The sequence below is a fragment of the Protomyctophum bolini genome (assembly GCF_963924005.1).
Source record: "Protomyctophum bolini genome assembly, chromosome: 14".
Classification (NCBI taxonomy): Eukaryota; Metazoa; Chordata; class Actinopteri; order Myctophiformes; family Myctophidae; genus Protomyctophum; species Protomyctophum bolini.
The window spans coordinates 8,109,809-8,122,986 of NC_137875.1; the positions used below are offsets into that span (position 1 = coordinate 8,109,809).

The following is a 13,178-nucleotide window of genomic DNA, read 5'->3' on the forward strand; positions in this document are numbered from 1 at the left end:
TGAGGCCTCTCTCTCCTGATTAGATACAATTGGTATCCCAACATGAAAATGTGTTTTCTGTTTAATAAAGAGCTGGAGAGACAGTTAATGAACCAACACTCTGTCGCTACGGATACTGTCAGAATATAGAGCTATTTAAACCAAGGTTCATGTTTTAGGTTGTTATGAGAGAAAGTAAAAGATGAGTGTTAATTTATTTTCATTTGCTGCTTTCTTTCATTCGAGCATGGGGCTAAATATGTATTTCTCTACAAAATGTTAAAGCGATTTATTTTTGTATTGTTTACTATAGTCCTACTAGACCCCAATAAATTACATCTGGCCACAAGATCACAGGATCTACTGAATGTGAAGAATAAAAAAAGAAATCGCTATAATTATTTTGTAAAGAAATACATATTTAGCCTCGTGCTCGAATGCCCCCGCCCCCCCTGTCAAAAACAGCTAAAATCCCTAAAACTAAAGAAAGCAGCAAATGAAAAAAAAGATACACTCACCTTTTACTTTCTCTAATAACTACCTAAAACGGTTGAAAAAAACTAAAGTTGTCCACTTATTTTACCAAAGAAATAATGACTTGCATTACACCCCCCTTTAAATAGTGTAGTTTTGTTGAGTTTTGCGCTGTTTTTCAGATTGACATGTCTTCTTGTCTTCACAGATAAATGACTTCACTGATCCCATGACTTGGCTGCTTTCCCTCATTTTCATTGTGATCTTTTCACTCTTGACTTTTTACGTCGGATGAGACTGAACTTCATTTCTATTACTTTCAGACGAGCGAGAAGGCAATCGTAAAAAGACGACGCTTTTTTCTGTCTTGACTGCTTCCATTGTTTCTTTTGTTATTTTACCCGCTAAGCTATATCTTACTTGTGTAGTTTGACTTTGACCTTTGAGCTCTTTTACTTTTTCCAGACGGCAAAGAGGGTAAGAACAAAGACGGAGCTGCAGCCGCCAACTCTTCCTCCTTCTCTGCTGCCACTTCCTCGGCCAAGACGAAGACGAAGGCCAGCAGCAACATCACTGGGATCGCTCAGTGTTGGCAGGTCGTGGTGCAGAGCCAGGTCAGTTTGAATACGTTATTAGTGTTGGCAGGGAGTGGTCTAGAGCTGGTATTATGAACATTGCTGCTGCTAGCACAAACTCGCAAACTGGAAATGGAGCTCATGCTGCCATGTGTGAAAGTGTAGGGGAAGTCTGGTATCATTCTGTGCGTGTGCAGTAGATGGAGAGGAAGTCCGCAACACCATTTCACAGATGACGAGTCATGCTCGTGGTCATTGGACACTATTTCCACCCATTTTCTCAAAATAGTTTTAGGCGCCTGTCACACCTATCAGACAAGCGTCTTATCAATGTTTTATGGTTTCATCTGTCTTGTCGTTTGTCGCATCAATTGACCACAATGCTTTGCGGAATCTGGGCGGTGCGTGGGCGGTGCGAGGACATGCGGAAACAGATCCACGTGTTGCCCCTGTTGTTGTCCTTACGCTGTTAGCTGCGGGACACAGTAGCTAGTAGCTTGTTGGTTGTGTCAACGTGTTGCGTCTCCACTTTATCAGTACCACTACCACAGTAGGTGCCAAGTCTGGCACTGATTCCGTGTGTATGTATATAGCCTCCAGGTACGCAGACTAAGCATGGCATCATTGTGGAAAATTAATATTTTCTGTTAGCAACGACTCCATTATTTTTAATAAAGCGCATCCATTTTACCACAACACACGACTTGCTGCATTTCAGCCTGTTAGCCATGACGCAGACGTCGATGCAGGCTATAGGCGAAATATAGGATAAGAGATGACATGCGTCTCCAAGTTGGAGCCTATAGTTGCGCCTGGGCGCACGGCTCTCCTATCTGCAGTCCGACCGTTCAGCGTTACTTCAGGAGAGACGACAGATTGAAGAGTGCATGCCACTGCTTTGGCATTGCCAGTGGACACCTCGATGTTAATGTTATTTAAAAAAATGAGAGAAAAAAAAGGGGGGGAATCATATTTGAACCATAATCTGAAGTAGGCCTAATGTACAGTAGGCCCATTGGGCATAGCCAACACGGCACATCATTATCATATCTACATTTATCCTTCAACATTTCATGCCCAAAATGATTGTTTGGGAGCAGTAGCATTTTCAGAAATATAAGTCATGGCTACGACTGTTTCATAATATCCAGTCCAATGCGCACTGCCCATGCGAACTGAAAACATGTTCATTCATATTAGCTAACAGTTTTATTTTATTTTAACAACCAAATCATATGGAATGGTTTGAAGTAGGCCTTCATTTATGTCGCATCCTCTGTGTAAAGCACTGATGTCCTTTTATATCGTTGGTCCGTGCAGTCAGACGGATAACTATTGATTATGGGTCGGGTGTAATAACAAACTGATACGAGGTGGAACGAGAGATCTGAACGCAGTCGACGCGACACCTGAATTATATAAGCATTAGGCTATAGACCAGAGCTAGGTTAGGAGTGAATGATAAAATGCATGCACCTTGAATTATAACGTTTGTTTTAATTTTCTGTTCGGCCACGACGGGCAGGGATTATATTTTCCTGTTGAATTGCTTACTGGAACAGACCAAAGTACTTTACTTAACAATAAAATCATTTTCGTTACGAAAGTGCATAGGCGCTTTCCTCTTCCGTGTCTGCACTATGCAGAAAAAAAACAACAGACTCAGAGTGTGAAAAGACCGCCCAGTGCAGCGTAACAAACGGACCTTCTCTCCTATTGGTTGGCGGGTAAACCCAACCCTTTTTGTCTTGTCTGAGGTGCTGCCCTGTTCTTCAGCTTGTCGCCTACAAAATGTTTTGTGTCTTGTGTCTTGCCCCCCCCCCCCCCATGAAACACGTTTGTCTGATGAAACCACGTGACTCCCATTAGAAATGCATTGGGAGCTGTCTTGTCTGATGCTTTTCATCAGACAACCATAAGACGCTTGTCTGATAGATGTGACTGCGGCCTGAGACTGTGTTATTGGTGATATCCTTAAAATTGTAAACGGCTCCATTCAATCGGGGGTCTTTCCAGATTCTCTGAAAACCGCTGTGGTTAAAACCTTACCTAAGAAACACGACCTTGATCCTCTCTGTGCTGGGAAATTACAGACGTATCTCTGATTTGCCCATTTTTCACCAGCTGGATGTCTTTCTTCAGAATAATACAGTCTATCACGAATTCCAATCTGGCTTTAGGAAAGGACATGGCACCAAAACAGCACTTCTAAAAGTAATTGATGACCTTCGTCATGTTCGTGTTCACCGAAGCTGATTAATGGGTACTTTCTCCTGATTGTCAGAAATTGGCAACCCACCCTAACTTTTTATTCATGAAGAAACTAAACAAACACTATAACGATGATTGCTATCTGCATATTGAGCTTTAACCTTTTTACAGTTTTTTTGTTGTTTTAACCAAAAAGTATCACTTACAAAGGTAACCCTATCTATAATTTCAAACATTGCTAATGACATTGATGATGTTTTTTTAGGGGAGGAAAATAAAATTCATGGATTAATCACAATGCGTACATGGACGATTATGTATCGATCCACATGTGTCAAAAATCGATTGTTTTATTATTTATTTTTGTAAGAAAGCTTCTTAAGGGTTTTGGTTTGTTTGTAGTGTAATACAAGACAATAAGTAAATCAATCTGATTTCATCGTTTAAATTTTCATTTATTAGTCACACAGTGAGCATTATACATTGGTAACATCATGCATCGGTAATCAATTTATAATCGAGCAGCGAGTACTCTGAATCCGAAGCGAAGCTTTTGTCGTTTTTTTTTTTTTTACTGTTTGCAGGTGAAGAGATTCCTGGACCTGTGGTGTGGCCACCCAGACTTTGTGGAGCGTTACCGTGCTCTGTACCTGCGTCTTCGGAAAGGCATGGAGGAGCTGTTTGGCCAGCACACCGGCTTCATGCTGGCCCTCAGGCAGGGCTTCTCTGCTGCCCTGCTGCAGCTCAATGTGCTCAACGCCATGCACGTGAGTAGTGGGGAAAAGTACCCAAATGTTTTTTTTTCCTGAGACCAGATTCTGCAAAATGTTAAAATATTTAGATTTTAATTATTTCAAAACATTAACAAAAATGCAAAAAAAAAAGACAACAAAATCATGAATTCAGCACAAATTCAAATATATTTTCCCAGTAATTTCAAGAAGAAATAATAATAAATCAAAGAAATTCCATAAATTAGAAAACAAATGTTTAAGAAGTAGTGGAAAATAGCCAATCTACAAGCTCACAATGCGGAGCGATGCGTTGTGTCCTTGTAGATCTGCTATTTTCCTTAGTTTGTTTCCCACGCAAGTGTCTAATGATCTCTCTTTTGGGTGTGTGTGTGTGTGTGTGTGTGCGCGTGTGTGCGTGTGTGCGCGCGCGCAGGTGAGTGAGCGCTTTGCCCGCTACATAGACCGGCTGATACGGGAGAGTGGGAACAACAGCAGCAGTGAGGAGGCGACACTGAGCCGCCTGCAGCAGTTCCTGGAACCCATGCTGTTCCTGTCCGGACTGGAGATAGCCAGCACCTTTGAACACTTCTACAGGTCACTGTCATATTATTAGGATCATAGCCAGCACCTTTGAACACTTCTACAGGTCACTGTCATATTATTAGGATCATAGCCAGCACCTTTGAACACTTCTACAGGTCACTGTCATATTATTAGCATCATAGCCAGCACCTTTGAACACTTCTACAGGTCACTGTCATATTATTAGCATCATAGCCAGCACCTTTGAACGCTTCTACAGGTCACTGTCATAATATTAGGATCATAGCCAGCACCTTTGAACACTTCTACCAGTCACTGTCATATTATTAGGATCATAGCCAGCACCTTTGAACACTTCTACAGGTCACTGTCATATTATTAGGATCATAGCCAGCACCTTTGAACACTTCTACAGGTCACTGTCATATTATTAGCATCATAGCCAGCACCTTTGAACGCTTCTACAGGTCACTGTCATAATATTAGGATCATAGCCAGCACCTTTGAACACTTCTACCAGTCACTGTCATATTATTAGGATCATAGCCAGCACCTTTGAACACTTCTACAGGTCACTGTCATATTATTAGCATCATAGCCAGCACCTTTGAACGCTTCTACAGGTCACTGTCATATTATTAGCATCATAGCCAGCACCTTTGAACGCTTCTACAGGTCACTGTCATATTATTAGGATCATAGCCGGTGGTGGGTAAAGTATCTTATTTACTTAAGTACATTTACTTAAGTACTGTACTTAAACCAAAGGGCCTAAACGGTCTGAGCTGCTCCAGTGCCATGTTAACTCCAATAGCCTCTGTGTGCAGGTACTACCTGGCAGACCGCCTGCTGGTGCAGAACAGGGTGTGGCTGGAGAGGGCCGTGGTGGATGAGATAGGAGCCTGTTTCCCCAACCGTTTCCCCCAGGGCATGATCCGCAGCCTGAGGGAGTCCCAGGAGCTGCAGCAGGAGTTCCACCTCTACCGGCTGCAGAAGCTGGACCGCGCCCTGCAGGACGATGACGACCAGGACCTGGTTGACGACCAGGACCTGGTTGGTGCTTAATACATTTTGGGGCGGGAACCCCTTTTGGTGTTAGCCACCACTCGGTGCCGCGCTATACGAGCTTGTAGGTCTGCTATTTTTGAAAAATCGAAGAACGACTGACATAGAAACATAGCATTTTTCAGAAAACTGTCAGGATGTAGAAGATATTTTTAGAATCTGATCTCAGGTCAAAATGGGTTAAAGTCCCCACTGCAGTCCCCAGTTTCATTTTGAAACGGGAGCCTATACGTTTCTGAACCATTTTTTTCTTTCCTTTTTTTCTTGGCAGGCAATGCTGAAAACATGTTCTTTTTGTATGTGTGTGTGTGTGTAGATGGAGGACTGTGCTCTATCAGAAGCAGAGGAGACAGAGGAGACAGACATCACGGTGCTGGTGTTGTCTCCTCGGTGCTGGGCCGTGCCTCCTGCCTGTCACCTGGACCATCCAGACAAGCTGCACCTGCAGCCACAGATGGCCTCCTACATCAACAGCTTTACTGACTTCTACACGCACAGTTAGTACAGTACTGTCACCACTATACTCCTCCTAGGCTCCTACGTCAACCACTTCACTGACTTCTACACACACAGTTACTATTATTATCACCACTATAATATAGTGGAGTGAGTATATTATACTCACTCCTCCATCAACAACTTCACTTACTTCTACACGCACAGTTAGTATTATCAACCCCTAAGTAGTTGGGTCGCAACTACTCACTCCTAGGATTATGTGTGAATGTGATGTAGGATTATGTGTGATGTTACATCACACATACAGTAATGTATGATGACAAGAGTGCCCTTCACTTCACACGAGTGTGATTTTTACTTTTTATCAAACCTTTTAAAGTCATGTATATGGCTGTGGACTCTCCACCCCCATCTGAAAACATTTTGTGCTAATAATGATTCCTTAATCTAATCTGTCTGTGTGTGTCCGTCCAGGCCAGTGTCTGTACGGTCTGAGTCTGGCCAAGCCTCGTCGTCTCCAGTGGACGTGGTTGGGTCACGCCGAGATCAGCTTCGGCTCCTTGACGCTCGGCGTTAGCACAGTACAGATGTTCATACTGCTGCACTTCAACCAGACCAAGGTACTCACACTCACACACACACACACACACACACACACACACACTGCAAACAGTGGGTACGGATATCAAAACATGATGAAAGAAATGCACATTGTTTCATGAATTCATTCAAATATTTTTCAAAATAGTTTTGTGAACAAATGTGACCAGATTTGACTGAGGGCCTGCCATCGTGTAGCCTCCAGCTACACTCTTCACATACTAGAGCATGTCTGAAATAAATGTCAGAGCTGAAATCGACATATAAATATGAAATAAATGCTTAAACATGTACATGTAGCTAGGTGTAATGTTAGAGACCACAGAAGTGAATGTTTCAAGCCTGTTTTCTCAACTCTGCAAGACATTACTCTACAAGCCATATCTAGTGGCGTCAAACTGAACAACCAATGTCAATTTGATTCCCTGCTTTCATATGACATGATTCCCTGCTTTTCATCTCTCTCTCTCTCTCTCTCTCTCTCGCTCACGCTCTCTCTCTCGCTCTATCTCTGTCCCTCAGGAGGTGAGTGTGGAGTCTCTCCAGCAGAGCTCAGGTCTGTCTCCCACGGTGTTGGCCCATGCTCTGTCTCCTCTGACAGGAGAGACAGGCATCCTCACTGCATCTCACCCTGACCAGCTGACCCAGGGTAAGATTTACACCCTTATTTCCAAAATGGCGTTTGTGCATAGAGCCTATATCGAGTTATTTGGAATGATAATCGGGGTGATTTCTAAATGACGGGCCGATTGATCGGAGCTCCTCTATTCATGTGGGAAGCCATGAGTTGAACAAGGCAAGAGGATGTTTTTAATTTTGGTTCCTCCTCTTCTCTGCAGGCACCCTGAGGCTGACCCAGCAGGCTCTGTGTGACAGTTCAGACTCCACCCCTAGGTGGCGCCGCCTGCTGCCCAGACAGACGTACCTGAGCGTGGACGAGGACGCTGCTCAGATCCTGGAGAGGAAGAGGAACTTCCTGTACTGTCTGATTGTCCGCATCCTCAAACAGGAGAAAGAGATGCACATGGACAACCTGGTGTTTAAGGTGAAGAAAGAATTCCATTGCTGCCCTATTACTGTATGTCAGTGGTTCCCAAACCTTTTCGTGTCAAGGACCCCCACAAAAGATGGGTTTTTGCCCGTCGACCCCCATCTGAAAATGTTTTGTGCCAGGGGAGAGAAGATTCAGCTATCTGCTATTTTTGAATAGCCAATATATAAATGGATAAAACATTTTTTTTTGTTTTCAGAATCAATGCTACAGTCTTATGTGACCCCTTTTTTTTACCAAAAACTTTGCAAAGTCAGAACTGAATTTCCATAAATGAATATGTCACATGACTTCCCAATGTTGTTTACGTGAATGATTGTCTTACTATTAGAGACGGTTTGTCTCGTTAGCAGGTTCACATACATTCTATAAGGTATAATTGACAAAAACGTTGCACCAATCTAAACCAGTAATAGAAACACACAAAAGCAAAAAAAAAATTAAATCATCAGCTATTATGTTGGGTCATATAGCAGTGGTGGCTATTTTGTGGTGCCACAGATAGAAACCCCATTCAGTTTTACCACAGATTTATTTCTATCAATTATTTTAAGCCTGAAACCAAGCCATCCAGGCTCCCGGGGAATCATGACCATAAAACATTTGATTTAGCTCAGTGGCTAAAGAATCGTTAAGAAGCTGTGTTCACGTTTACAGTCTGTCCCTTCCCTGACAAGGTCTCAAAATATCTTATTTTGAAGAGCATTAACTCCCGGGTAGGGCCGAGGGCTGGAAATTAGCAAGCAATGGCTATGTAGAGTTAGCCGAGATGTTTTTTTATATGTTACCCGAAATAGACATTTTGTAACCGCGACCAGCCGGAAAATAAAGCTTGTTTTGATTTTTTAACGAAACCTATAAACATGTCCAAACTCGTCCTTGGCAGTCAATGAGTTAGATCCTGCCCAATTCCGGTCTCCTAAAAAGGTCTCCTACCTTTACGTCACACAGGTTGGAAAAGTAAACCCGTTTGTCAGTGTCTCACACTGGGCCTCTTCTCCTCTCTCTCTCTCTCTCTCCCCAGGTGTTGGAGTCATGTCGGAAAGACGAGGCTCCGGTGCGTTTCTCCTGCAGCACGGCAGACGTCCTGTCCTGCATCACGCACGTCATCAACCGCGGCTACGCCCAGCGCGGCGAGGACAGCCCCCACATCCTGCAGTACCTGCCCGAGGACCCCACCACGCCGCAGAAGGGCCAGGCCCAGATCTCCTTCTCCCGGCTGGACGAGACCACGGCGGAGAGCAAGGCAGACATCAGGTCCAACTTCAACCCCTTTACAGAGCCAGGATATATAATATGATTAGTGTTTAATCGTGAGAACGAAAAAAATAAACAATGATATCCCTGCACTATGATCTGTGTTGGTTTGAGTGTTGTTTCTTTGAGAATTAAATATGCTGGGAATATCTCGGGGCAGTAGGGATGGGACGATAATCGCTATAGTTTATCGTGATAAAAAAAACCGCTCACAATAATCATATTGCAGAGATTTTGTTTATCGTGAAATTGTCCTCCGTCGTGCACAATTCACAATTATTTGCCGAGTGCTGCATATCCGACATCCCTCTATGCTTGGTAAAACAGACCTGTAAAGAACGTACTTGAGACAGTCTTTTTTGTGCTCTCTACCAAATGTCTTTGCCAAAAATAGCCAATCTACAAGATCACAACGTTGCAAGCTTGAAGATCTGCTATTGTTTGCAAACATTCCGTCCCAGAGTATGGATGCTGGGGGTTAACAAAGTGTCATTTTAAGAGTTTTGTTAATTTTCGCGATAATATCGTAAATCGCAATTATTGTGAATAATTGTGACAATTTCCTGTCCCATCCCTAGATGCAAGGGGTTGACCAGGTGTTGGATGAAATGATATCTGTATGCTGATTTTTATTTTTTTATTTTACCTGAAACCAGCGGGAAGAGTCGAGAAATGTTCACTTTATTGGCGAGCCAGTTTGGGCGTGTTAAATTATGTATAATGGGTGTGTTGTGTAGCTGTGTTGAGCTTCACCACGGCTAATTGTATTGACGTTGATCTCTCACCAATGAATCCAAAAACAGTGTCTGAATACTTCCATGGCCTTACGTAAGCCAAGGTAACCCCAACGTCTTCTCTCAGTCTCTGCCATGTCAATGTAAACAAGACCATTCCGTCACCCGTGTGACACAATAGTGGTGACCCATTGAATACGGTAGATTGATTACGCAACTACAACAGGCATCGGTCACTGGTTTTCCAGTAACACCGGGAGCCAAAAAAAGCTCATCGCAATCAACCATTAACAGCAATTATAATTAGAATAGCCTTGTGTGTCTGAAAATAAAAATCCTTGCCAGTCGACCTTGCATCATGGAAATTCATGACCGATCTCGATGTTTAAAATAACAATTTAGCCGATATCCAATACTGAAACCGATTTCCACTTATTTCCACTTTTGTGTCAGGGAAACAAATAAATCTTCATTATAAGTAATAATCTGAATCTGCAGCTTGGTAGACAACCGATAACCAGACAACTGATACAACAACATACAGTAGCCAGTGCAAAATTGATCAACAAAGGATAAATATTGGCTAATCGTTTAAAGTCTGCTTTATTTGCCGATACAGATATTGACCAATAATGGCAAATATCGTCCGATACGGATATGTGACCGATATATCGTTGCATCCCTACTTCGTAGACTTGTATGACAGCGGTATCATCGGTAAATGAATCGTTATGGCCTTTTGTTGTAAACGTAGTAAACTTGACCTTTGGCTCTATACTTGGTTGGCTCTTTTTGTCTCTAAACAAAATCTCTTTGTGTTAAAGCAGCCGATCTACAAACTCGGCACGATACGTTGCAGGCTTGTAGATCAGCTATTTTCTGCGACTGTTCCCTCCCAGAATAATAATTCTATATAGGGTTTGGGTGGTTAATGTGAAGGGGAAAAAAAGTTCCATATATGGAAATATGTTTCTAGTAGGTCTACCGAGTGATAACCTGCCCTCCGTCGCTGCCATTCCAGCCAATGGCATTCGTTTCCGGTTGCTTTTTCGGGACCGGAGGTTCCAAGATGGTGGATTTGAATTTGCAGAAAAAGTGTCAAAATGAGTGTAGAAACCAATGAGGCTCTTGTCGTCCACATTTTTTACAGTCAATGTTCCACAGAAATAAAGCATTTTTGGACATGCATTTCTATGGTAAAGATGAGCTGGAAACACTTCTTTTCCGGAAGCTAGCGTTTTTTGGACGGAGCACCCTGGACACTTCAAGTAGAAGATGGTTCCATTTTTGGAGAGGAGCACGTCAACACGTCAGCTGTACTTTTTCCTCCAACCGATCAAACTGGAGGAAGAGGTGGTACTAGTTGTGAATTGCAACTTCCCTTCCCTTAACTTCACTCCATCTTCTTTGGAAGGACTTTTTTTCCCTTTTCAATATTCTAAAATGTTCCTCCATATAAACAAATAAATAAATAGATTCTGTGGACACTGAAAGCTCTAATAGAGCTTTTACTTTTGTTTTCTACTTTTCTGTCCTACTGGTGAAATGATGTGCAGTACTAGAGTTCCTGGTAGGATAGAAAAAATGGGTTTGGACTTTGGACTAGGGGTCCCTGAGGACTGAGAAGGTTTTTTTTACATCCACTTCACTTACATCCAGAAGTTGACCCGAATTGGCTCTGTGTACAGGGTCCTTCTACACCAAATCAGCGATAAATGGCTCATCTACAAGGTCACAATGCGTCGCAACAGAGCTTATAGATCAGCTATTTTCGCTGAACGTTTCCCCCCCCCCAGAATCGGGATGCAAGGTTTCTAACTCCTAATGTATTTTGTATGTATGGATCCTAACTAGGGGCGGATTTAATCTCTATTGTACCTCTATGTACTGGATGATTCGATTCCGATTCAGAGATTATAAATCGATTACAGATGCATTCACGGTGCATCTCGATTCATTCCAATACATTTATTGCTTTCTAATGATCCATAATGAAAACAGATTCATTTACTTCCATTATCTTTTATTACTCTGCAAACAAACGAGCATTAAGCATCTTTCTTTAAATAAAATAATGAATTCTGTACCAACAACCAAAAAAACATGATTCACTGTGAATCGATTCATAATCATCCATGTCCGTCCGCTTCACAATTAACCTATGGATAGATTTTATCTCCCACCACTAAGACCCTAACCGTCCGTCTTGTCTTCTTCTATCCAGCCTGATGGACCCCGGCACTGGCCAGCGCCGCTCCTCGGACACGGACGGCGTGCTGGAGGCGGTCCACTTCTCCATGGGCCGCACGCTCTCCCAGGAGGAGGTGCGGCAGCTGATGCAGCGCACGGTGCAGCAGGTGTCGGGCACGCTGAGCCTGGAGGGCGACCGGGCGCAGCACCTGCTGGTGCACTGCCGCTGGAGCGTGGACCTGCTGGTGCAGCGCTACACGGAGCACCCCGACGCGCTGGCCACGGCGGCCGGCCTGAAGAACCCCGACACGGGGCCCTCCGTGTCCTGCTCCTCCTCGGACCCCCAGTCGCCTCCCTCCACCTGCCCCGTCTGTCTGGTGGCGCGCAGCGAGGACGAGGAGGAGGCCCCCATGCTCTGCTGCATGCACTACTGCTGCAAGGTAAATGCACGCATGCATGCACACACACACACACACACACACACACACACACACACTGTATGCTATCTGTAGATAGCTTTAAATCACAGCTCAAGACCTATTTCTTTACACTTGCTTTCAGTTGATTTTTAATTCTCTGGTGTTATTCATATGTTATGTTGTCATATGTTTGGTCGGATACACTGCCCTTTTTGCCTTTTATTTTAATGTATTATTATTTTGTGTTTCTTTTTACTTTATTGCTTTGTCAAGCACCGCATTTCACGTCATGAAAGGTGCTATACAAATAAAGTTCATTATTATTATTATTATGCATTACTGCTGCAAGGTAGGAGAGGCACGCACACACACACACACACACACACACTATGCAACATCAGGCTTTAGAGCAGCTCTGATGAGAACCACTAATTACAAAAGTGTGTGTGTGTGTGTGTGTGTGTGTGTGTGTGTGTGTGTGTGTGTGTGTGTGTGTGTGTGTGCGCGCAGTCATGTTGGCAGAAGTACCTGACCGCTCGGATAGAGCAGAACTTGCTGATGAACTGTGACTGTCCAATCACGTACTGCCGAGCGCAGCCCACCTCCCAGTTCTACTACTCCATACTCACTGACAAGGACACCATCGCTAAGGTAACTGCAACAACAAACCATGATTGAATACTTTATTAAGGCAGACATGTAAAACAGTAAGACATTAAGCTATTTTGACCTGAGATCAGATTCTAAAAATGTCTTCTACATCCTGACAGTTTTCTGAAAAAGCAGTGGTTCTTCGATTTTTCTAAAATAGCAGACCTACAAGCTCGTAGCGCGCCACTCGGTGGTGCGCTATGAGCTTGTAGATCTGCTATTTTTCAATAGCTAAA

At 43.3% G+C, this 13,178-nt stretch overlaps 1 protein-coding gene across 6 annotated transcripts in view; it reads left to right on the forward strand.

Annotated features, from left to right (window-relative positions):
* cul9 (cullin 9) overlaps positions 1 to 13,178 on the forward strand; it is a 58,212-nt gene that overhangs the window by 36,084 nt on the left and 8,950 nt on the right. For all 6 annotated transcript variants that reach the window (XM_080782689.1, XM_080782693.1, XM_080782694.1 and 3 more), the window contains 11 exons: positions 919 to 1,067; positions 3,824 to 4,006; positions 4,407 to 4,567; positions 5,344 to 5,569; positions 5,898 to 6,078; positions 6,515 to 6,660; positions 7,163 to 7,289; positions 7,480 to 7,685; positions 8,716 to 8,948; positions 11,907 to 12,312; positions 12,802 to 12,942. In XM_080782689.1, coding sequence (XP_080638815.1) covers positions 919 to 1,067; positions 3,824 to 4,006; positions 4,407 to 4,567; positions 5,344 to 5,569; positions 5,898 to 6,078; positions 6,515 to 6,660; positions 7,163 to 7,289; positions 7,480 to 7,685; positions 8,716 to 8,948; positions 11,907 to 12,312; positions 12,802 to 12,942 — 2,159 coding nt within the window. The remainder of the gene's footprint in view (positions 1 to 918; positions 1,068 to 3,823; positions 4,007 to 4,406; positions 4,568 to 5,343; positions 5,570 to 5,897; positions 6,079 to 6,514; positions 6,661 to 7,162; positions 7,290 to 7,479; positions 7,686 to 8,715; positions 8,949 to 11,906; positions 12,313 to 12,801; positions 12,943 to 13,178) is intronic.